This window comes from Anguilla anguilla, chromosome 14 (genome assembly GCF_013347855.1).
Source record: "Anguilla anguilla isolate fAngAng1 chromosome 14, fAngAng1.pri, whole genome shotgun sequence".
Lineage (NCBI taxonomy): Eukaryota > Metazoa > Chordata > Actinopteri > Anguilliformes > Anguillidae > Anguilla > Anguilla anguilla.
The window spans coordinates 29,191,771-29,218,625 of NC_049214.1; the positions used below are offsets into that span (position 1 = coordinate 29,191,771).

At 40.1% G+C, this 26,855-nt stretch overlaps 1 protein-coding gene across 7 annotated transcripts; it reads right to left on the reverse strand.

Moving 5' to 3' along the window:
• Nucleotides 1-12,271: 12,271 nt before the first annotated feature.
• On the reverse strand, nucleotides 12,272-26,011 carry si:dkey-220k22.3 (uncharacterized protein LOC796870 homolog). 7 transcript variants are annotated; one of them, XM_035391098.1, is made up of 5 exons: nucleotides 25,920-25,982; nucleotides 22,379-22,483; nucleotides 18,336-18,402; nucleotides 14,188-14,247; nucleotides 12,272-13,755 (listed from the first exon to the last, which is right to left on the reverse strand). In XM_035391098.1, the coding sequence occupies exons 2-5, from the start codon at nucleotides 22,382-22,384 to the stop codon at nucleotides 13,319-13,321; spliced, it is 570 nt and encodes a 189-aa protein (XP_035246989.1). In that variant the 5' UTR covers nucleotides 22,385-22,483; nucleotides 25,920-25,982; the 3' UTR covers nucleotides 12,272-13,318. The 7 variants fall into 7 exon arrangements, with proteins under 7 accessions (XP_035246989.1, XP_035246987.1, XP_035246986.1 ...); XM_035391096.1 differs by lacking the exon at nucleotides 25,920-25,982 and adding an exon at nucleotides 24,742-24,820; XM_035391095.1 differs by lacking the exon at nucleotides 25,920-25,982 and adding an exon at nucleotides 24,478-24,806.
• Between the last annotated feature and the right edge of the window lie 844 nt (nucleotides 26,012-26,855).

The following is a 26,855-nucleotide window of genomic DNA, read 5'->3' on the forward strand; positions in this document are numbered from 1 at the left end:
GGGCCAGACTGGTATTTTGGATATTAAAGCCCATTTACTACAAATGTCTTGCTAACAATTGCATCGGTGTTAAGAAGTCACCTATGTTTGAATTTAATTGGTAAAACAGTCTTTTCTCCATGGACTACTTTTTCTGGCGGCGAAACAATCTGTTGTGGTGGTGTCTTCAGGAAATATGTTGTGATTGACAGTTAGCAATGCGCAACATAATGAGAGAGAATGTCATTAAGTGGTTCAAAGTTCTGTCCTGTATTTATTTTTGTCTTCTTGCTCATCCAATCAAAGAGTGTTTCTGAGTGAGGAATGCTGCTATTCCCTAGCAATACAAATTCTAGTTTGGAAAATTTTGACTACTTCCCTACTTGGAAGTTAGCCAGGCAAGCTTGTTTTTTGTTTTCATATCAACTCTGCTTTAAAATGTATTATTAAGCAATGATATAGTAACTTTGACAAAAAATATAATGGACATCATAAAAAATACTGGTTACAAAGTCCAGACGGCTTACTGTTACTGAGACTGCAAATTAGTCACTACAGAGCGACACAAATTGTATCAGCGTGTGGCCAACCAGACATCTTAGTCATCACTAGTCTAAAACATAGGCACAAATGGGCATTTGCAGTCAACTCATTTGAAGGTCTTGAACTCTTTCTTTTGTGGTGAGGCGCTGGTGGGTTTTCTCTGGAAGCATTCTGAGTGTTTAGTCTAACTCCACTCACTGAATGCCGTTGTTACAATATTGTTCTTAAAAAAATAAAAATAAATTTAAATTTTTTCTCACTATTGTCCTTGTGTGATTTGAAATACACATTTGATTAGTACAGAGGAAAAACAATCAAATTTCACACAACTGTCCCAATACTTCTGCAATTAGCTGTATGTATTCCCTCCCTTTTGCCTCCAAAACAGCCTGAATTCTTAGTGGCATGGATTCCACAAGCTATGGAAAACATTCACTTTCTAGTATATCTAAACAGTAATCTAGTCAAATAATACTAAAATTAATACTTTGTGATTGAAAAAGATGAATGTAAACCGACAATCAGGATAACAAGTTTCAATAACATGTACGATAATATAGCATGTTTACATTGTTAGATGCGTTGCCTGACAAGCGATAAGACATGTTTCATGAAAACAGAAAGCCAGTGTTTTCCCCACAATAATTAAACCAGTTTATCCAGCTTCGAGAAGTGGGAGCCAAATTTGATAGGCTGATGTAATTAACTTTACCATACATTTTTACGAATGGAAAGATGCTGGAGAGTTTAGTGGTTGCATTGTTATTTGTAACTGCACCAAACTGATTTTTGTGCAGTTAAAAATACCAAACCAAACTAGTCCAACCTGATATATGAGGTTTCCTCTCCTTCGCAGAGAGATACTTATGTGCCCCACAGAGAAGGTACACGTCAGTTTTACTGTTTGTCTCTCTCTCTCACAGAAATGTGATGGAAAGTCCTGTGTTGCCTGACAAGCGATAAGACATGTTTTATGAAAACAGAAAGCCAGTGTTTTCCCACAATAATTAAACCAGTTGATCCAGCTTAGAGAAGTGGGAGCCAAATTTGAAAGGCTGATGTAATTAACATTACATAATTAACATTACATACATTTTTACGAATGGAAAGATGCTGGAGGGTTTCGTGGTTGCATTGTTATTTTTAACTGCACAAAACTGATTTTTGGGAAGGATGAGAAATCCCCAAACCAAACTAGTCCAACCTGATATATGAGGTTTCCTCTCCTTCGCAGAGAGATACTTATGTGCCCCACAGAGAAGGTACACGTCAGTTTTACTGTTTGTCTCTCTCTCACAGAAATGTGATGGAACATCCTGATGCCCACAGATCAAAGGAATATGAATAAAAAAATAAATAAAAAGAAAGATAGAGAAATGAATAAATCTGGTTTTTCAAGGATGTATGGTCACTCATTTGAGTATCAGCTTTGGTGGAGGTATGGCTTTTTCAAAACAGACAGAAATCTGGAAAATGTACAATTGAAAATTTGTATTATTATTATTGAATTATAATTTAAAAACACTGCTGACCATTTGCGGAGTTATTCAGCTGTTCACAGTTCAGGCTATACATTTTTTTAATTTTTTTTACTTTTTATTTAACCTTTATTTAACCAGGTTAGTCTCATTGAGATTGGAAATCTCTTTTTCAAGAGAGACCTGGCCAAGAAAGCAGGAAAACAAAATTTAAACATTTAACACACTATAAAAGCAGACAAACAGCAATGTTCAAAGTTTCACAATCTGGTTAACATGAGTAATCTGTAGTGCAGGGGTGGCCAACCCAGGTCCTGGAGAGCCGCAGGGACTGCTGGCTTTTGTTTTTACTCGGCACTTAATTGATCAATTAAAGCAGTTGATTACATAGTTAACTCATCTCACCTGGTTTATTTTGTGTAAGTGGTTGTTGTATTTAAGGTCAAAACAAAAACCCGCAGACCCTGCGGCTCCCCAGGACCGGAGTTGGCCACCCCTGCTGTAGTGCAACTAAGGGTCAAAACAATTACAATTTTCAGGCTAAGAGTCTCAATAATCCATCAAACTCTTGTGATCATTCTCAGAGGGAGAAAAAACCAGAAAGATCACTGGTGCTCCAGGACCAGGTTTGTCTACTCCTGTCATGGTTCTGTGTTCCGGTCTGTGTTTCCCTTGTTGGGCCGCCAGATGGCGGCACTTCTGTTTTGTGTCCTGCGCCCCTTGTCTAATTGTATTATTGGTTTCAATTGTTCAATTATTGGTTTTTGGTTGTCTCGTTTTCCCTTCCCTCTCTGTGGCCTGATTGTGCATTGTGCCCTGCTGTGTCTCGTCAGTGTCTTGTCTATTTAAGTCTTCTTCTTCACTGACTCAGGTGCTGTTTCCTTGTGTTTTCGCTTGTGTTTCCATGTGTCTTGCCTGAGCGTTTCCCCGTACCTGTTTTTGTCCACCTGTTTCTGTCCTGCTCGTTTAGCTTCTTGTTGGATTCTCTGTTTTCTGTTTTTTTTTTAGTTTTTTGTGTAATTAAAGTCTGTGTTTTTGAACTTGTTTTGGAGTTCTTGGGGTTTTCCCCCCTCTGCGTTTGGGTCCTAACCCCCACGTACCGTGACAACTCCTGTAGTAGGGAGCTGATTGTTGAAAACTCAAGATGGAAGTCGAGTGTCAAAGAGTTGTTTTCAAATTTCAGTTAATTTGGGAACATAATGCCTACGTACTGAGGCTGAATATAAAACAGGTGGCTGAAAGACCTAGGTTTATACTGGAGCCAACTACACTGGCACTTGTTAGCAATGTCTCTCAACAAGACCAGGAAGTGAGCTTCAAAAATGAAGACCGTTTCTGGCTGCTTTTATATTCAGGTCAAAACCTTTACAAATGAGTTTTACAATGCAATTGGTTGTTCTACTTTCATTGTATATGGAGGGTGGTTAGGGATAAAACCTTTACATAGGCTGTGTACTTTAGAATGTGACTGGTTTTGCTACTTTCATTCTGTGCTGCCACTAGTTTTTCTGCTTTACTCAGCCACTTGCGTTGTGCAATGCAATTGGTTTGGCGACTTGCTGAGCTACAGTAGAGCTGCTCAGTGGCCAACAATAGAGGATTGTGGTTGTACTGGGCAGCTGCCAGGTGTGAATGTGTATGAGTGTGAAGCAGGGCGTTCCTGCAAAAGATCATCCATGCTCAGCGAACCTACCCTGGGTAAATAAAGGTTAAATAAAACATTAAAATAAATAAGCTACTTGCTGAGCTACCTGCTGAACTATTTGCTCATCTACATGTGAAGCTAACTGCGGAGCTAGTTGTGAGTGACCTAGCGAATGACACAGCAAATGACATAGTGAATTGTTTTGCTAATGGCCGCAAGTTCCTATACACCAGGGGTGGCCAACTCCGGTCCTGGGGAGCCGCAGGGTCTGCGGGTTTTTGTTTTGACCTTAAATACAACAACCACTTACACAAAATAAACCAGGTGAGATGAGTTAACTATGTAATCAACTGCTTTAATTGATCAATTAAGTGCCGAGTAAAAACAAAAGCCAGCAGACCCTGCGGCTCTCCTGGACCTGGGTTGGCCACCCCTGCTATACACTATGCATTACATTACATTACATTCATTTGGCAGACGCTTTTATCCAAAGCGACGTACAAAAAAAAAGTGCATTTCATGGTCGTAGATAACTGCTGACCACGGGTTCAGTAAGGTACAATACTTATTTTGTACAGCTATTTCTAGCCGAGAACAATGAACACTATTCTGGCCTAACATCTGCAGAGCCAACTAAGCAGAAGAATAAGCTACAGTATTAGGACAAAGACAAATACAAATTACCAAGAAGTGCAGGGATGGGGCAACATGTAACAAGTGACAGGAAAAAGGGTTTTTTTATTTATTTTTTTTATTTTTTTATTATTTTTATTTTTTTTTATTATAAAAGAGTTAAATATACAGCGTGGTGGTGGTTAGTCTAGGTATAGTCTGAAGAGATGAGTCTTCAGGCCACGGCGGAAGATGGGTAGTGAGGGGGAGGTTCGGAGAGGAACGGGGAGTTCGTTCCACCACTGGGGAGCTAGGGTGGAGAAGCTCTGTGATCCCTTTGGGCGGGTGGGAGGGGTTACAAGGCGCCCTGCTGCCACAGAGCAGAGTGGTCGAGCAGGCACATAGAATTGAGTCATGTCCTGCAAGTAGATGGGGACTGTCCTGTTGGCAGCAGTGTAGGCAAGGGTCAGGGCTTTGAACCGGATCCTGGCAGCGAACGGTAGCCAGTGAAGTGATCGCAGCACTTTCATTGCCTGAAATGCTTCTGAGTCATCACTATAATAGCTTGCCATTGGCTGGCTCTGTACTGGGCAGAAGTTATACTGTCCATACCAAGTTGTTGCTTGAGCATGACGGATCCCATTGGCTATACTGGGGGACTGCTTGGCCAGTACTGGTCAGAGAACTGTGTAGGTGGGCTCATCTGGTTTCAGAGAATGTATAGAAGGGAATAACAACATGCCTTTGTACACCGTACTTTTGGCATGTATGCAAAGGCAAAACAGACAATGATAATTCATCTGTAGAATTGCTAAGTGAACTATGGAAATTCTATTGATATCTCTTTAGGACATTTTTGGAACTAAAAACTACTATGGGTTTGTTTGCTGGACCCTTGCCATGATAAGGATACTGACTTTACCATGGTTCATGTTGTCTGTGGATTTCCAAAATGAATATCACGTGAGGACACCCCAAGCTTGTGTTCCTTCCCCACATTACAAAATAAGGAACTGTTGCAGATTTTCTGGCAACACAGTCATGTTGCGAACCTCCCATTCCACCTCAATACAAAGGTGCTCTACTGGATTGAGATCTGGGGACTGTGCAGGCCATTGGAGTAAACTGAAGTTAATGGCACTGTTACAAGGATGGTCGGTTGGTGGATTTTACAGTGAACTTTGGTAATGAGACTGGGTTGTTGTGGGTTGTTTTATGTAGGCTACAAAAGTGCCCCCAACTATTATACCAACATTTCTATACATATACCCCAAAAACCACATCAGCACATTGATTGTACCTATGCAAGGACACCTACCGACTGACAGCTAATGACCTGTTTATATACCCTACATTATTCAGACTATACCATTTGCAAACTAAATATTCAATTATCTCACAGAAAAATGACAGCATATTTTTACACATAGAAATCATTATACATAGGCTATTTTATCAGTTGCTACTTTACATCTAATAATCACATATCTGATTGGGTACGAGAAAATATTACCGACTACACATTACAGTCTCCCCCCGTCTAAAATAGCCAATTGTCTAGCGCTTCCAATAAAATTGCACAGAATCGTGACATTCGGATTAGGCTACGTCATTCCAGTTTGAATATGGAACAAACGGAACAAACTGCGGTTAGTAGCAAGTCCTAACATTGCGTTAATTAAACGTGGTTTACTAAAATAAATCTATTTAATGTTTGAAACCAAATTTGTATGTTTAAGTTATCTGCAGTACAATATGGAGGTGAATAGGTGTGCAATAGTGAATGTGTTTGAGTTGACGAACCGGCAAACATTAATGGTGCGCCTACTGCACATTCCCCAAACTACTACCATACTACTTCCCCAAAAGCTGCCATAAGCACATATACAGTTAAAACCCGATCGCTTAAAAAAAAAAAAGTGTCCTAGCAGCAATGTTGGGGACTAGTGAACTACATATAATTAAACTAGTAGGCTAGTCTACATTTAGCAGTAGCTTGCTGGTAGTTCAGCTACATTCATATTTGCATAGTGATTCAAGTAGTTAAATTACTTTTTTTTGCCATTTTTGTGTAGTTAACTACTGAAACTACAAACAATTTTGGGCCATAAAAGGAATGATTTTTTATTTTTATTTTACCTTTGCTTCTCTACTGTAACTGAACCCCCTTTGACCAGCCCCGCCCCGCCCCCTTTTGCTTTTATCCTGACTGCTGTGAAGGCGTGCCCATTCGTCAGGCAGCCACCGCCACACACTTGACCTTTGTGTAGTGCATGTGCAAAAGGGCGGGCGTTGCTAAGTGCTCACACAGCGACAGCGTCATCATGTATAAACCTCCCGAATCTCAGTCTGAGAGAATCACTATGGCCATACTTAGGCAAATACAAAACCTACGTTTTTACTTGTGAGCTATGCAAGCCGAGAGTAAATACACTCTCTACAAAGACGTCAAACGCAAATCTAAGAACACATATGAAGGTGAGTGTATTAACATTGACTTTGCTAGCCAATGTAGCGAAGTTTAGATAAGTTAGCCACATTGTAATGTTAGCCTACATACAGGCAAGTGATTCAATTCAGTGAACGTTAACGTTGGTCTAATTAAATAAAGTCTGTATCGTTAGTTCGTCTGACAACAATTATGTTCAATAACTAACATGTCGCTAACCAGCTAATGTCAGGTTTACTGACATTAAGCTAACATTAGCTAACGTTAGCTGACCTAGTCATACTATTCTCATGATGTGTTTTCCCGCCCATACAATATGGCGCAGTGTAAGGGACCGGTCTTTCATGATAATCACCTACTATTTGATTACAATCACCTGTGTTTGCTGACCAAGGTGTCTGCAATCAATCCAACACTATGAATAGCTTAGCCAGATTCATTCAAATGAAGGTCTGGCTAGGCTGAGGTTGGCTTGCTGTTCTTTTGCCACTTACGGTTAATATTGTAACAGCATACAATTTTATTTAAATTAAAAAAAAATTAACAAAACATTTTTTTTTTTTTTCTAAGTAGCTTTAATAAACCAAACTAGATTTCTCCGTAGGGTAGCTTTGCTGTAGTTCAACTTATTCCAGTGCAAAGTAATTGGTAGCTTGCAAAGCTATGCTACCCCAACACTGCCTAGCACGAATGCAGTGTTCGCTCCGGTACACTGACGTTCATGCAACCAGCTTGCAGTGGTGCGTGCTTTGTGATAGGGGGCAGTATCCTGCCTGTACCGCCTGGACCACTGCAACTCGCTGCTGGCTGGTCTGCCAGCATCCACCATCAGACCCCTGCAGCTCATCCAGCTGCAGTGCGTCTGGTCTACAACCTCCCCAGACATTCCCATGTCACCCCCCTGCTCACTGACCTCCACTGGCTGCCTGTTATGGCTCGCATCAAATTTAAGACCTTGGTGCTTGCATACCAGGCAGCTAAGGGGTCAGCACCAGGATACATCCAGAGGATCATCAGACCCTACACACCAGCCAGACCTCTCCGTTCTGCCACCTCTGGACGCTTGGCACCTCCCCCTCTTCGTGTCTGTACTTCCCGCTCGCGTCTGCTGTCTGTCCTGGCCCCTTGCTGGTGGAATGACCTCCCCGTGGCGGTCAGAACAGCAGAGAATCTGACTACCTTCAAACGCAGACTAAAGACTCATCTCTTCAGGCTGCACCTCTCCCCACCCCTCCCTAGCCTATAGTTTAGCTCAATGTACCTAGTTAGGCTAATACGATCACGTTAGTTTTTATTTGGCAGAATTGTTTTTGTCTGATTCTGATTAGGCAAATGTGATTTCAGTGCTAGTTTGTACTTGGCAGGATTGTTTGTTTGTTTGCTGAACAGGGTACCCTACAGGGTTGGAGTCCTGATCTATGTGGTCACTTCTGGCACTACGATCTTTACTTCACTCTAGTGTGTTTCTTGTGCACCTCTGCACCTTGAACTAAGGCACTGCTAAATGCCTGTAATGTAATGTAATGTAATGTAATGAGTATTTGTGGCCTTTTTTATTAGCTTGAATGAGTCCATTCTCCTCTGATCTCTCTGATTAACAAGGTGTTTTTGCCCGCAGAACTGGCCCTCACTCTAGAGGCTGTAGTGCGCGAAAATCCCGAGAGGGCAGCTGTTTTTGATATGCTGGAACAACCACATCCAGCACGAAAATTGCTTCGCTCACGCTCCACACTAAAGAGCATGTGTGCCTAAAAGTGGTCAATGAGGGTATGTTTATGTTTGAATGAAATCCATGTCTAAGTAAATATTTTAATGTCACCACATTGGTAGCTCGCTGCTAATGAAATGTAAATACCGTATAAGTGTCATTAAAATAGAATCCTATCAGCATGTAAACCAAAACTGACACTTATGGCAGGATTTGCCGCTTCCCTGTTTTAATGTGTTCTGTGTTTTATGAAAGCTGCATTCCAAATGCATTATTGCCATCCCCTTTGTCACATTGTTTTTCTTTAGAACAACAGAATTAACCGTGCTTGGATTCTTAATGCAGATATGCTATGAATCTATGTTTTTATGTATCTATGTATTTATGTGAGGCTGCAAAGCAAAGCTATGAAAACAAATTTCCCCTGTATTGTATATCATATTTGAATTTCTGACGCATAATGTTAGAAGGTGGATGTGTTCATAACTTGATAGAATGTCATCTGAAAACGTGTGAAAGTGTTCATCCGCCCATGCATTTTCACAAAACTAAAAAAAAAAAGGTTAGTTTTAGTTGCTTAATACCTCTGAATTGCAGTGGGAGGAAACAGCAGAAGTAAGGTGTTACAACTTATAGCTGTCTCGAAAATAATGTTTCCGTTTCCTAATCCTATTTTAGTAATTTACGTCTATGCCTCGGTTTTCTGAGAAAGTGATCTCGTTTTTTCATGCCTCGCGTGCGTCAGAAGCCCACAGAGTCCACGCGCAACAGGCAAATGTGCAGTTGTTCAGTCCAACACTGCCTGCTTTCGCCACAAGAACGAAAGTAGGCCTAAGGTAGCAGTGCGTATGTTTCCTACAAAGCTACAAGGAATTTTGGTATGATCAGGAGAATAAAACATGTTTTGTCAAACCAAATTTTGCTGGATCTACATCACTGTATCTTTTCGTTTGTTAATACAATGGTAATACAGTTTGGGCTAGCACCTATAAAACTTGCCTTAATACTATTTTCCTATGGCAGAAGTACAGACAGTTATCCCTTATTTCATATTATTTACCAGCATACTGTGTCGGTTACAGCATTTTACAGAAATAGCTGTTTTTGTGCCCCCCATGATCATCTGTGCAAAAGTTTACTGATGACTGACAGATATTAACTTTTACTCTGGTGTTTCCTTTTGCCTGGATTGTTCACACACAAAAAAGTGGCGAGTGTCTTGTCTTGATTTTAGGCTTTGTTTTCATTTTTGGAGATGCATTGCATTTGGAGTCGGAGGCATACACCATCTGGAAGACCAGTAGACTAACTATGGCTGAAAAACAACAAATCTGTAAGTTTAGAGGACAAACAAATTAATTAAGAAGGATAGCACAGAAACTGGGTATATCAAGCATTTAAGGAAAGCTCTGAAAAAGAATGAAACCACTTGTGGACTCAGAAATAAGCACTGGTTGGCCAAGGACAACAGCTGCCGTTGATAACCGATTAATCCGAAGAGCTGTGAAGAAAACACCTAAAACAGTCTGTGATGTCAGCAGTAGTATCCAGAGGGCGGGGGTGAAAATAGCATAAGGCGCCGTACACAGGAGGCTTTGCATGCAGAATTACACGGGCTACACCACAACATTCAAACCACATCAGGCGCAAGAATGAAAAAGCCAGTTTAGAATTTGCCACAATATACAGAGTTGAGCCTGAAGAGTTCTGGAACAAAGTTTTATGGACAGAGGAGGCCAAAGTATAAACCCTCACCAACAAAATGGAAATCCGAAAGTGCAAAGAAAAGAAGGGGCAGGCCATGATCTAAAGCTCCCCGCCCTCATCTGTGAAATATGCAGGAGGTAGCGTCGTGACTCGGCATGTGTGGCTGTTTCTGGAACAGGCTCGCTTGTCTGTATTGATGATGTAATGGAGGACGGCAGCAGTAGGATGAATTTGGAAGTGTGCTGACAGGTTTTGTCTGGCAATGTGCGAAGAAATTCCTCCTCGAACCTCATTGTCTGGTGCTTTATGCTGCAACAAGTCAGTGGCGCCAAACACACTGCATGCTCAACCAAAGCATTCATCAATGCGAAAAAGTGGAAGGTTTTGGACTGAGTCAGTCACCCGATTTACTTCCAATTGAGGGTGCATTTCACTTGCTGAAGAGGAGACTGGAGACAGAAACCTACAAACTAAAACTAACTAAAAGCAACTAAAAGCAGCTGCGGTAAAGACCTGGAAAGGCGTTTCCAAAGAAGATACCAAACTATTGGTGATGTCCTTGGGCTGTATACTTGATGAAGTTATTGCATTTAAGGCCTATGCAACAAAATATTTGACTTTATTGCTTTAATTTACTTTTAAGTTAATCCGTTAACTTAATTTTGCACAGCTGAAAATGGGGGGACTCAACACAAAAACAGCTGTTTCTGTAAAATGGCAAATCATATGCATGTAAATACCCTGAAATATAAGCTAATTGTCTGTACTTTTGTCTTATATTCATCATTTCATCACAAGTCCAAATGCCTTAAGCATAGAACAAAAAGAACAAATTTTCCTATAATTTTTGGAAGGGACTGTATATATGTTTTCCTATTTTTGCAACAATCCACTCCCAGTTTCTTTTAATAACTTCCTCTATATCAACCCTCATATCAATTCTTATGGTACTCGATCTACTAATCTTCTATGCAGAAATTTCTATTGAACCAGTCTTGCCCAGTTTACAATCAGGTACAGAGACCCAGTAGTATGGAACATCCTTACCACACCACTTCATAGTTACATTACATTACAGGCATTTAGCAGATGCTCTTATCCAGAAACAACTTTTATATAGCATTTACATTGTATCCATTTATACGGCTGGATATATACTGAAATAATGCAGGTTAAGTACCTTGCTCAAGGGTACAACGGCAGTGTCCTACCCAGGGACCAAACCTTTGACCTTTAGGTTACAGGACCAGTTCCTTACCCATTATACTACACTACAAGTTGCTCCTCTGACTTTTTGTTTAAATCTCTAAAGTGTTTCTCTTGAAAGAGTCCAGTATAACATGACACAGCATGCTGCGCACAATTCCCCCCCTTAATTTCATTTCATGTATTCTCATATATATTGTCTTTTAATGTACAGCATTATTGACTCTCGTCTTATGTAATATTTATTCACGTATTAGTAATTGCAAATTTTCTAATCGACTTGGTTTATGCAGGTTATGTACTTGCATGTATATGTGCATGTAAGTATGCATTTGTTTATATGTGTATATATGTATATGAATTTATATAATGTATGTTTTTAGGGTTTTGTTTTTTTACTACAATCCTCTAGCGACTGTCTGCCATATAGTGAACATGTCTTGTCTTCACCAGACAGATACGGCATACAGTTGGGTAAGTTCACTATTTCAATAACAAAATTAACGGACCGTGTCCACTTTTAATCTTATCGTGCGGCGACTTCATATGTATTTTGTGACTCATACACATTTTCTGACTTTATCTTGCTTGCTATCGGTCTTTCTTAGTAAGCACGTTACAGCCTCGGCTACTGTCAACTGGTTATATATTCAGTTCTTTGAAGTCGGCCTCTTTCACAAAACTGGCTGACGACCTAGCTAAATAACACGGTTTTTTAAAATTTGATTTGTCTGGCCAAGTAGGTGTGTATAGCTGATTACGCTTAAAAAAACCTTTAATGATATTTTCGTAATTCTTTCCTATGGCACATGCAACCCGTGAAAAGAAGCAGGCTTACCGACACAACGTAAAAATACATTCAAGTTCATAAGTGTTAATAAATGCTAAAATTAACGTGTTCATATGTTCAGCCTCTGGAACCACAACTGCGCTGTAGAAGCTGGTTTGGAGTCAAATACAGACATTTTATTGCTTTATCCCACAAACCGTCAAATGCCAGCCATTGGAAACAAGGCTACGTCATTAGAAACGTCTGTGAATATGTAAAATATCCTTCACCGTACCAAATCAAAAGCATACAAATCGAAACCACACACTGGAACTCAAATGAGGAAGTGTACCCTCAAAAATTTAGTCAATAAGTCAAAAATATCACACACTGGGAACCAAAACCCAAGCATATTCACTTTCGTGATTCCATTTTTTTTTTTTAAATTCACATCACAGTTGCAATTCTGTACTGTGGCATGCAGTGTAAGAAAGTAGCCTATGAAATGAAATAATTGTCTGCTGCCAGCAAATTTAATGACACCCCATACAGTGATATGTACAATGCAAGTCAAAACTTAAAGTGTGGAGGAATTTAAAATCATAACAGAACTGAAGCTTTACAAATTGTTAATTTAATGTTCTTTATGTTGTGACCTTTCCATTGCAAATATTAAAGATTTTGTAACAGTGATGTGTTGCATTAGACACCCTAACCCTAACTCTTATGATGACAAATCTTAAAAATGACATGCTTAAAAATAGCTTCAAACTGGACAATCAAACTGAAAGACATTTAAATAGTATAATAAAATATAACAGCTGCTTTTGTTTCACTTTACATTAAATGGCATCAGAGCCCCGATAACATCTACAATAAAATAACAATTAATGAATGAATAATAATAATAATAACAATAACAATAATAATAATAATAATAATAATAATAATAATAGCCTACACATTCCATTCAAATCCATTCCAATAAGAGAAAGTATCAGTTGTGGAAATACTAGTAACTGAACCTTAAGCCCAGATCAGATCAAAACCGTGAAAGAGGACAAGATGAGGGTTCAGTAAAAATATAGCTGGACGAGAACTTTCAACGTGTGTTAATAAATCTAAACGACAATAAATGGGAGATACGAGGTTCATGGACAATACAACTACATCACCAGACGTAATCTGTCTCCGTATTAGGAGTGCTATCCTAGGAGCATATTCAGTGGTCAGTGTTGGAGTATTTCAGTAGGGTGAGGAAGCTGGAGAGGGGTTTGGCGTGGTAGTCCATAAGGTGGCGGTGGCTGGCGTTGACGGCGATGCGATCCCCAGCCGCCACCTGGAGGAGGACGGCCTGGCTCAGGGTCACGTCAGTCTCCTTCAGGCCCCAGCAGTGCGTGTCGAACACGGAGGACATCTGCACCACGTCCTGCTCCCGGTACTCCAGCAGCACCTGGAACTCCAGGGTCACCGCCCCGGCCCTGACGCCCGCCGGCACGGCTGCCGGGTTCAGCTTGTACACCGCCTGAACGAAGAGCAGGTACAGCCCCGCCTCGTCCACGCGGATCCACCTGCCGCCCCCCTCCAGGGCCGCGCCCTGGGAGTGCTGCACTTCTTCCCACTGAACCTGTCCCATGGTCTGCTCTCTGGAGTCATTAGCTGTACCCCAGGAGGGAGGGAGAGAGGGAGGGGGAGAGAGAGTGAGAGAGAGAGAGGCCTCTTTTATTGAGACATTGTTCAAACACAGAAAGTATAGAACTTCAAAAAAAACAGACCAAACAACAAAAAACTAACCCAAACAACTACCACATGCAGAGAGAGGCAGAGAGAAAGAAGGGAAGGGAGACAGAGAGATGAGAGAAAGTGAGGGATTCAAGAAGAGAGAAGGAATAATGGGAAGTGAGAGAGTTTGCATCCTGCCTAACAACGACCAAGGATAATGCAAGTCAACACATTCCCATTGTGGTCCATCTTGTGGCAGGCTGGAAGAAATGGCAAGAATGTCTAAGATCGTAACATATATCGCAACGCTCTTCTCTGGACAAGTGCAGAGTTAGACAGTCAATGATGCTTAGTCTCTTGGGCTCTTACCTTTAAGGAACATGGAGGCTTTTGAACTTGATGACTGGAAAAAGTCAGCCAACCTGGTAACTGTGGATACACACACAAAAATAAACACGTTATCTCTCTGTATGTGTGCGCGACTGCACATGTGTGTGTGTATATATACATATATGTACAACCTCAATTCCAAAAAAGTTGGGACAGTAAATGAAATGCAAGTAAAAACAGAAAGCAGTAATTTGTAAATTTACTTTGCCTTGTATTCAAACAAAAACAGTATAAAGACAAGGTATTTATGTTTTACCTAATCAACTTCATTGTTTTTTGAAGATATACATTTATTATGAAATTTTGCCTGAAAAATGTTCCAAAAAAGTTTAGACGGGGAAATTTAGGACTAGTAGCGATGTGACATGTTGAAATAACAAGGTGATGTAAAACAGGTGATGTTAAACAGGTGAGGCAGTCGTGTTATAGTATATAAGGAGCCTTAAAGAAAGGCCTAGTCCTTCAAGAGCAAGGATGGGTCGAGGCTCACCAATTTGCCAACAGATGTGTCAGCAAATAATCCAGCACTTTGAGAACAACATTCCCCAAAGACAAATAGGTAGGATTTTGGGCATTTCACCCTCTATAGTGATACTACTATATTTAAAATATTCAAGGAATCCGGTCAAACCTTGGTGCATAAAGGGCAAGGCCGAAAACCACTTCTGAATGCGCGTGATCTCCGATCCCTCAGACGTCACTGTCTTAAAAGTTTTCATGCGTCTGTAATGGATATCATGACATGGGCTCGGGAATACTTTGGTAAACCTTTGTCAGTCAACATCATTCACCGCTACATCCACTGATGCATGATAAGGCTTTACTATGCAAAGAAGAAGCCATGCATCAACACTGTCCAGAAGCGCCGCCGACTTCTCTGGGCTCGGTCTCATCTGAGATGGACAGTAGCACAGTGGAAGCGTGTTTTGTGGTCCGATGAGTCAACATTTCAAATAGTTTTTGGACAAAACAGCTGTTGTGTTCTCCGGGCCAAATAGGAAAAGGACCACCCAAACTGTTATCAGTGTCGGGTCCAAAAGCCAGCGTCTGTCATGGTGTGGGGGTGTGCCAGTGCCCATGGCATGGGTAACTTGCACATCTGTGCGGGCACCATTAATGCAGAAAAATATGTACAAAATTTGGAGCAACATATGCAGCCATCCAGATGACTTATTCTCCAGGGAGGTCCCTGCATTTTCCAGCAGGACAACGCCAAACCACATTCTGCCCAGATTACAAGTGCATGGCTGCATAAACAGAGATTGCGGGTGGTAGATTGGCCTGCCTGCAGTCCTGACCTGTCTCCAATTGAGAATGTGTGGCGCATTATGAAGCGCAAAATACAGCAATGAAGGCACCATACAATTGTGCAGCTGAAGGGGGAACATCCCGCTTACTAGACTTAATCAACTGGTGTCTTCAGTGCCCAAACGTTTAATAAGTGTTATTAAAAGAAATGGTGATGTTACACAGTGGTAAACACTCGACTGTCCCAACTTTTTTGGAATGTGTTGCAGACATAAATTTCATAATAAACGTATATCTTCAAAAAACAATGAAGTTGATTAGGTAAAACATAAAATACCTTGTCTTTATACTGTTTTTGTTTGAACACAACTCAAAGTAAATTTATAAACTACTGCTTTCTGTTTTTATTTGCATTTCATTTACCGTCCCAGCTTTTTTGGAATTGGGGTTGTGTATATATATATATACACACCTATATAAGTTGTATGTACTATATATATATATATATATATATGTATATACATATACATCCATCCCAAAAGATTTTACCCTTACAGCCGGTATATTTCTGGGTGAAGAATTATTAGCATAATATCATTTTTTTAAGGAAATTGAATTTCTATTGCACTAACCAAAATGCAAAACTGCATCTGAACTTTGGGCAAAATTTATTAGCCACAAGGTGGCACTGTCCACCTTACTGAAACATTAAATGAGTGCATCTTGTTCAGACCTTTGTTGTTAAAAATGAAAGTTATGTTGCTTCATTGCAAACTTATTGAAACTTATTAAACATGTGGCAAACATGCGCTACAGTGAACTTAAGACACATGATTTTGGCCCTGAGTTCGCAACATACACTGCCTGGCCAAAAAAAAACTCGCCGTTTGGATTTTTTTGGACAGTGCCCACTGTACAAGCCTCTGGAGGCAGTGTTATGATCTGCGGTTGCTTCAATCGGTCAGGTCTAGGCTCAGCAACGTTATGCAGCAAAAAAACGAAGTCAGCTGAGTACCTGAATGTACTGAATGACCAGGTTATCCCATCAATGGATTTATTCTTCCCTGATGGCACAGGCATATTCCAGGACAACAATGCCAAGATTCATCGGGCTCAAATTGTGAAAGAGTGGTTCTGGGAGCATGAGGAATCATTTTCACACATGAATTGGCCACCACAGAGTCCTGACCTTAACCCCATTGAAAGTCTTTGGGATGTGCTGGAGAAGACTTTACGGAGTGGTTCGACTCTCCCGTCGTCAATACAAGATAATGCAGTTCTGGACGGAAATAGATGTTGTGACGTTGCGTAAGGTTGTCGAAACAATGCCACGAGGAATGCGCGCCGGAATCTAAAGGTGGTCCAACGAAATATTAGAGTGCGACTTTTTTTTGGCCAGACCAATGTATTTGGTACCCTATGCAAGAACATTATGCTAATTTCAAACGATAATGGATTTTATGAACTAATGCTGGGAACGAACGGGAAAAACAAATAATTCTGTGAATATTTCCTGTTTTCACTGAGTTGAGAATAAATTATTCTTAGTTTCCTGAGAGCTCTGTTACATGTGGAGCATTTGAATATGAATGATATGCTCACGTCATGTGTTCTACTGAGTGTATATTCTCTCTCTCGCTCTCACACACACATACAGTTCCTTGGTTAGTGGAATGGTTACCCAGGTTATTCAGTAAATTCAGGAAATTAAGTGAATGACAGTCATAGAGGAATTATACTGAGAAACGAAAGAAATTAATTTTCCTTTTTTTGTGGACTTTTGTTCTGACTTCACAGTTCAGGGACAGCAAAATAATAACAGTCTTTCCATAAGCTTGTTACCTTTAATGTGTGAGGTTTCTCATACGCATACCGAAACCAAATGATGAGGACATACAGTACCAAAATGTGTGTGTTTGTGTGTGTGGGTGGGTTTGTGTGCGCACAATTGCAGCCTGCAAAGGAAATATGCAGGCCACATGCGAACTAAGTGAACTCACATGTGTGTGTGTGTGTGTGAGGGATAGAGGGAGAGAGAGAGTTACAGGAAAATATGACTTAAAGCATTTCCTCTACAAGCCCAATGCGTGAACTGCAGTAAAACGAGGTAATTAGGCTACTTTCACCTTCCTGTCTCTCTTACTTCTGAAACAGCTGTCACCTGTGAGCCAATCACCACGTCAGAAATAGCCAACCGGGGACAGTCCTTTATCCTCGCTGGTCAGCGATGACACCCAGTTTCCTGACCAGTCTGACTGTGGTTGTACCTGTCCACGTCTACCCTGAACCGTCCCTGTAGATGCTGGAACCCATGCTGCCACTCCACCGCCCAACTTACTTTTAACCAGGTAGGTGAAATCATAACTCATTTCTCTTTCACACTGACTACCCGACATAAATAATGTGCACTTCCGTGCAAAGATCAGACAGACACACACACACACACACACACACACACACACACACAACAGCAAGCACACAGAAGGTCATCTAAAGGCATTAAGAAATGCTTTTTTTAATCCACATGGAATAGTTGTCAAAGGACATTAACCGGTGAATTTTGAGATATAAAGCTTTTGTAAGATATCCACAACATAAGATATCCAGTTAACAGGCACTAACATCATGGCTGACAGAGAGCCCAGGGATATTATTTAGGTAAAAGACAGGCATTAATATCTCAGTTCCCATGAATTCATTCAGAAATTCAATTCATTCATTGGAAATAAGCTCTGATATAATGCACATTATAACTGAATATGATTTGTAGTTTGAGAAGTACATTTCAGTTTGTGAAGTGCATCTCCTGAATTGAAGTCATTTGAGCTGAAATTGTTTGGGAGCAACGGGGCTGAGCCCCCGGGTTTGATCTGGCCTACCGTTCAGCGGCAGAATTCCACGGGTGCGGGTGGCGTTTGGGTGGGACCCATCTGGCTTATCCCTCCACTGGAAAAAATGAAAAGGGGGGGGGGGGGGGGGAAATTATCTATCAATCAATCACTTAATCAGTAAATGAATAAATAAACCAGTGAATCACAGAATATACTCTGGTTCGCTGTTCTGTGCTGTGTTGCGGTGCTGTCGGTCCAAGATCACTCTCATGGTTATGTACACCCCGTTTTTTTTAATTTTATTTATTTATTTATTTATTTTTTAATCTTTTAGATACGTCACCATAGCATAGCACGCTGGGGCTTGTCCATATTACACACAGGCCTCTACATGTGCAATACTTTACATTGCGATTATCTAGCTCCTAAACTATAGCCGTTTCCATTCTCTTTACTGCGGCTTCTGTCCCTTTCCCTAACCCTGAGTTCACAGATCGCTCCAGGCCCAACCCACTCCTGCCACAAGCCCATGCCATGATTCAGGACTTTGTCACCTTGCTAGTCTGACCCGCATATTCAGATTAAGCTTATCGCCTTAGGCTACCGTCAACCACCGTGATTATTTCCCATTTAGATTCCCCATCATCTCCCTATTATCATTTAGCCAATCTTTAACTACTGACGCTGATGCTTCAGCTTCCCCCGTACAGCTCGGTTCCTCCTGAGGTTTCTTCCCTCCAGTGAGTTTTTGGTTTCTCACCACTGTTTGACTGCTTTGTGTTCTTCCCACTGAGGAGTTGGCTTTTTTGGAGGTTCAAGATTCCCAAGCTTCCCAATTTTCCTATTTCCTGCTTTTCTGTAAATGTATGGTTGTGACAATGTCTCTGTAAAAAGCATTACACAAATAAAACAGAAATGCACTGGGAAAAGTTGCACAATCATCCACTCAATCAATCATTGGATCAGTAATTCTGCATTTTTTGTTTAGGAGCCATTTTCTAAGACGTTGTCACAGTGCTTCATGGTTACCTGGGTGACTACAGGCTTTTCAGGCTGTAAATTTAAGAACAGCACTGTTGGGGACCTATTGTGATGCTAGGCAACAGAGGTTGAGTGTAGGCAATGTGGCATAGAGTGTGCCAGCATCTGGAATTCTGCAGAAGGAATGCAACGTCACAAAAATATCACACTCGCATTTAGCTGTTGTAAACAATGAAGGATGAAAAATAAAAAAAACATTTTAAATGAAGAATGCAAACACATAATTGGTACATATACAGCAACCTATCATCAATGTCCTGTGTACATGTAAAAAAAAAAAAACGTATTCATTTCTTTCATATTGTACCATTTCATTTTTTAATATTTAGGCCATACATTTAGCCTAATTTCATAATGACTCATCTTCTTTCCTTTCTACTCTTCAAAACGCGGATGTCCGATTTCTCAGGAAGTGTGTCAGGCATCCTGCCTACTTACATGCGATGCGAAACACATTTTCTCTCTCAAGTGGTTGAGTAGCACATTATAATCATTTCTGACTTCAGCTGCAAAAGGCCCACGCACCCACGCACCTATCCAGACGAGACTAGGCACAGCCCTGTAAACCTCCATAATCCTCTTCTCTCCATATTGCTGTTTAAAGCTATTTTGAAATACTAAATATATACTAGATTACATGTTACTGGTTTTATTATTTTGATCTATTTTTAAAATGCCCCATTAATAAAATGTATTTGTATTGTTTATATATTACGCAAGTTCTGTTTCATGGCAAGCCGAATGGCAGGCTCTTATCTGTTCTAATATTTTTAGACGTCAAAATCTAATGTAGAGGAAACGGATCAGTATTATTGAGAAAAAAAAATAAATTATGAGAAAAGTTCAATTATTACCTAGATTCAACCCTTAATGTTCCATTACTACAGCCCCTGAAAGGGAAGTTACAATGTGCAAGATTTATTTCAATCAATCTGATTGGTTCTAGCAAAAAGTCAGACACTATTAGGTTATAGGTCAGTCGTTGACATGGTTTGAATGGACACCTTTAAATGAAGTGCCACCTGCACAAAATCATGAAGAAACTAACCATTCATTTATAAGCAAAGCACATCCTCGGAATTTGAATGTACTTTTCACACATCAGTGTCAATCTGAACCTGAAGCCAGTCATTAGTAGGCTATATGAAAGGAAGTACAACTGTTAGATAGGTAACAATAATGAATGTAAAAAGCATTGATGTATTGATGCGATGTATTTGTACTAGGGGCGGGACTGTTCACTCCAGTGAACACTAAACGTCACATTCTGTGTGCCCGAGTGTGCACGTGGGACACATAGGATTTTATACATGCCTGCTCACACACTGTATATACACCCCCCCCGCCCGACCCCCCCCCCGGAAGAATTTTTTAATAGAACAGATATGAAATGATAATTTCTGGGGAATTCTAAAGGCAATAAACTACAGATTACTGATTAGTAGGGCTGGGTGTTTGTCACAGAAAACATTGGCTGAAGTCGCAGAGAAGTCATGAAAGAGCAGTCATCGAAAAGTCTTTGAAAATCACGGAAAACTGATTAAAAAAAACATTTATTTATAATTAAAAGACCTAATGCGCAGCAGTGGGAAACGATTGAAATAACATGAGCAACAGCAGCAACAGTAACAGTGCTTGAAAAAAAAAAGCCAACAGTTGGCAGCTGCTAGGAACGGCCTTTGTGCGAAATACTTCCATAAGCTGGTGCATTTAATTCAGTCCATCCAAAAAATAAATGGGGGCATGCGGTTAGAGCACGCTCAGATTGCATCAGTAAGCGTGTATCCGTTTTCATTCCTGTAAAGTTTGATTTGGTATAGCATGTTGCACATTGAAGGATCTGAGTCTTTAATGGGTGCCTGTTGTCAGTAATGTTCCTGTAATGGGGGAAGGAACACTGGCCGTCAACAATGTTGACAGGGCCCATGTGATTGCAACAACTGACAAGGACGATAATCTTGAACCCAGCACATTCCAGAATCTGCATACACAGTTACACTTTATTTCTCATTCTCTCTAAATAAGAATCTCCCAGCATTTGGCAATAGGATATTGTTAAAATGTGTAGGCCTACACAAGTACCACTGTAGGCTATGTTAAGGTTAGCAGTTACCATCCAAAACTGGTAACAACAAAAAAAAATTAGCAGAAATAGCAAAAAAATGTGGTAAGTCACAGACTCCGTGGCACCTGTGACTTCTGTGACAAACACCCAGCTGCACTGATAAGTATATCTCAATCACAACATGAAATCCCCATGTTTCCCCATTTCCACAATCCCCATTATATGAAATTATTTTTATCATCATCATGCTATATTATATAGGGGAAGGGGGGGTTATTTGACCAGGGGTGCCCACACTTTTGCACACCCAGATAGCTGCAAACCCTGCTTGCAAAGCTAGCATTGTACTCTTATTAGACCATCTTTACATTTGACTGTTTTTGTTTCAGGTCTTCAATAATATACTGCAAACAAATACATAAAACTTGTCTAACTAGTGAATGCTCAAAATTATAATGAACTGGAAAGTAGGCTTACACATACAGGCGTATGGCCAAACTTACAAAAAAAGGTTTTTAGCAGCGACATTCTCCTCGCTTTTTGCTGACAAAGCATGTTTGTGGCTAGCACTGCAATCACCAGTTGTCTGTTACACTGACATGGATACATTTTTAGTAAGATTATATTGACTGCATTCAGAACTATTAGCCAGACTTCAGTCATACTACCACCATTTCATTGCCAAACCATGCAATTACAAACATGCGCAACAACAATTGGTCATGACATGAAACTTTGAAAATAAACGTCACCTGGACAACAAACATTTCATAATTCTTCTGAATTGCAAAGAAACCGATATTGTCATTTGAAAATTACCTTTAAAGTGGAACTGCTACATTTTAGGAAGTTTGATTGATTTAAAAAAAAAAAAAACAATAATAGGTGATGTAAGGCATTGCAGCTGTTAAAAATATAATAAAAAATAATAACACAAGCGGAAAGTAAAATCGGTTTAAAATTTCCTCAAGTAAAACTAGCTCACAGCCATATTCTTTGGTGTCCTGATGACCTGATGAGAAGAATGGTTTCGCCTCAGCTCAAGTCTTTTGCTTACATGCCGTCAGATAGGCAGTGGCATCAGAAGAGCCTGTAAAGTAATGAAAACATGGACTGTATCATTGTATTACCCCTGAATGTAGCAACAGCAAAGACCTCAACTTTCATAAACTTCCCACAAAAAATATCTATTCACTGGTCTGTTTTAGGATTGTAGTAGCATGCTTACTGGACTTATATGGACATTAACTCTACGAATCTGATTTGTATTATGGCTCTACATTGGCATAAGTGAACATCTTTATTTCTTTATTGATGTTGCACTTTCAGATAGCTAACTGTGACTAGTTTCATTTGCTGTGACTATTCCCACTGGCTGCAACAAGTTAAATTTGTATTTCTTTTCAAATTAATTCTTTGAACCTGTCACTCTCGCATATCCAACAGCTGCAAAGTCTTACCTGACCTATTATAATTTTAAAAAATCACTCACACTTCCAAAACCATTGCAGTTCTGTTTGGAGTTTTTAAGAGATATACTTATACTGGATATCCCTTTCTTTCCAACGTGGTTCTTCTGGTTATAGTTTACTGTGTGGACATCTAAGAAAGACCTTAAAGACCCTGTTAAAGCTAATAACTGTTTTAATACACAAAAACAAAGAAAATAAATACTTTGAGTCATGCGCAACTATAAGCAATTGTATTCAGTAGAGATTTTAATTAGTTTACTCATGCCGAATGAAACGAAGTTTTTGTAGCCTACTGCCCAATACAGAAGATTTGGTCATTTGTGAAATTAATATTTGAATCAATCAGCTGTGCGGCCATTTAATAGACTGTCAATCAACAGTGGACTAGAAGCGAACAGCCGTTACAGAACTCGTCAGACCTCCAGGTTTACTGTTTAAGAAAGGCATACAGCATGATAAGGAAATTCTATTCTACCGTTTAACATGTCAGCGACCCTAAATGTGAGCAGTTTTATCATCCATTTTCTTTCACGCACAAAAAGTGCCAGAAGAAGAGTCTAGGTTTGAGTTTGTCATACGGTACTTGTAGCGTAGGCTATCTGCCTAGGACAGCGATTTCAATAGAATGTAGGTATCTTCGCCACCCTAAATATGAATGGTTTCAATAAAGTTCACATCATGAAGCGATTTCAATCAGATAAACCGACCAAGGTCAAACTGAAAATTAAGTTTCTTCTTATTATTTACTCTAATAAAGTGAACCTGCACGAGACAGGGTTTAAGTTGTTTAATACATTTCTATTTGCAAGTAAAACAGCGCAAGTACTTAATTTCTTGAATAAAACAAAGGTTTTGCAATTGACTAGCATGTTTACATTCGTTCAGTTTTAGCCCGCAGGTGATTGATTCGTCGATTCACTCATAAATATGATATAGCTATTCGATACTTTCACCAGTGACGAGGCAAATGTGCGATTATTCCTGGCTTTCACAATTTCCCATGTATATTTGCTTTTTCCGTCTCTTTTCTTACCATGTTGCATAGCCATTTGGTATTATCTAAAAACAAAAGTTCCTTCCAAACACCTGGAAATTCTGTAAACGTAAATATGTGTCGCTAAAAATAACAAACCCAAACACGGAATCAGCCTGCTTATGCAAAACAACCGCAACAACAGGAACCACACTTAACCATCGCCTTACATTTTGCACATTAGATATTCCACATGCTTCCTTCCAACTTGACAGGCTACGAGCTGTATAACCATCACTGTTGAACACATGGCCGTTTTGTAGTAATAATTATACTTTATTTTACAGTCACCTTTAACCACGAGGGAGTTACGAAGACAGGATAATACAACAAACCGATTAAAAGAGTAACTGGGAAAAAAGTAAAAATGTAGGCCTACCAACAACATAGCAAGTAACACGCTGCTCGTGCATCAAACAATGTTATCCCATTAAAGCAACTTCATCCCTACGAACATATGTCCAATAATCTGATAGTGGCAGATATATTCTATTATTTTCGAAAACAGTAAAACTTTGCTCTAGTACAAATTATAGATAACTGTACATATATAACCCGAACAGCGCCAGACACTCTTACCTTAAGTTCTGAAAAGACTCCAATTAGAAAACCAGCAACAGTAGCGAACACTAGGGCCATTCCAACCAAAACTAGGCGCACCCGAGTAATGGAAATATCTGTCCTCATCCCAAACTACGGTTTCTGTAGCCTAGTTGTCGGCGGCACGGCTAGCTTCGAGAGTAGATGAGTGCAACCACTCCTTTGATAAATATAGACGTGTCTCCCACACAAGAATGTTTCAGAATTAACATTTCACAAAACGAGTTTTTTTTCACTTGCCACCTTCTTTTCAGCGCATCCGTTCTGCCAGGATTTTCCACCCTCGTTTTGGGTCTGGCCGTATTGGAAACGTACACTGATAGTGCGTGTACATTTATGAGGGGGTGTAGCCACAAAACAATGATAAACATGCTTTCACACAACTAGTGTTGTTTTATTATGATTAATGTATCCCACGTGCGTCTTAGTAGGATGCATCAGCCGTAGACTAAAAAAGTAGCCTACTAGCTACTTTTCAGTAATTTTTTAATTTTAATTTTATGGTTGAATAAAATACAAGCGAAATGCCAGAATATTGCATTTAAAAACAAATGTTTCTCTGCTGATTGCACTTGTTTTCTAAATTCTAGGCGCTGACACTGCTGCGCAATGCGATGCTGACGTGAATTACAGCAGTTAGAGTGGCTTGTGGCTAGAAATGAGCAATTCTTCGAGTCCAACGCTAGTATTTCAATCCTGTACGAGAAAACATTTTTGCAAATAACGTTATGCCGCTCACGATTTCTTAATTATTTTATTTCTCACTTTCATTACAGTCATTCACATAAAACAGAATTTAAACAAATCAGATGTGGCTGCGCCGATCCTGAAGCGTGGTATGACAAATTATTTGTAGAATGATATACAAATCCATTTCGGTGTTTGACTTAATGTGAACGAGACGTGCTTTTTTTAGCCCAACATAGAAAAGGGGGATGAAAAAGACGCTTGTCCAGTAGTAGCGTAGGCAAGATGCTGCGCTTGTGTAGGCTACTCCTCCGTATTCGTTCATCCGGAGTTTTTATCCCGAGTGCGCAACATGCGCGCGGACAGTTGCTTTGAACATGGGCAGAAAAGCAAGCACCTCGGTCTGTTTTTCGTGTTTAATTTACAAGGCTGTATATGTCCTGAGCGATATCGAAGATCAAAAAGAGGTAACAAGTCTGCTTTATCTCTTAATACAGCCACAATTCGATTTGATAAAACTATACAGCCAAAACATCATCTCTCATCATTTACTTCCAAAAACACACCGTTACTTTAGCAGATCAAAGGTGAAAGTCCACCAATCTATAGTTTTTTGGAGCCTATACGTGATCTTTCTGCTGCATTTGAATACAGTTCTATGCCATGGGGCCCTTCTGACCACTCTGACTGAAATGGCTATCTCAAGGAATGCACAGAAATAGTGACCCTCATACCTTTCCGTGTACGCCAATCAGGTGACTTGGAATGGTTCCATCTTAAAGTATCACAGCCTTACCACAGGCGTCCAACAGGGATCTGTTCTCAGTCCCCTCCTGTTTTTCTTATACACCAAAGCTAAGCAATAGCTTCACATGTCTTCTCTTACCACTGCTATGCTGATGACGCATCTATTCCTCATTTCCACTGACAGGGGAACATATTTAGCTGACATACTGTATGAAAGCCTGTCTTCATGGTATCTCAAGTTGAATCATCAGTGGGTCATCTCAAACTGAATTTTCAAGATTCTTGTGCAGTTCTAGGTAACAGCTGGATAAAAAAAAAGCTGAAAAAAGAAGACCGATTTCTGGCTGATGGACATGTTAAACTCATATTCAGGAACAATAAAACACAAGCACACACTTACACATACACTGTTATGTCCCAAAAGCCAACCCGATTTCCAATGACCGGGGACAACAACAGACAGGGAGTCAAAATCTACATAGAATAACAAAAATATAAGATTTATTACAGGTAAAGACAAAAAAAAAAAAAAAAAAAAAACAGAACACAATACTATGTGTGGGCTAACAGGATGGTTCAGGCAGAAAACAGACCAAAGCTAGGCAACTCCTCATCTAAAAGAAAGCACAGTTCTAAACCTCACTACCAGGGCAAAGTAAAAGAAGTGAGTCTAAAAAGCTCCTTCAATTGAGAAACCATTCACTGTGTCTTCGGGCTTCATCCAGTTGACTGTTAGGTGGACACAGGTGCGCATCGTCAAGAGATCAAGCCCCAATCAGCTCCACCTGCAGGATTGAGAGGTGAACGCAGACTCCACAAAGCAAGGGAATGTAACACACACACGCGAACACACACACACACACACACTCGCACATATGAAGGGACTATACAAGTGTGCAGATTCAACCAGGAGTATTCTTTGA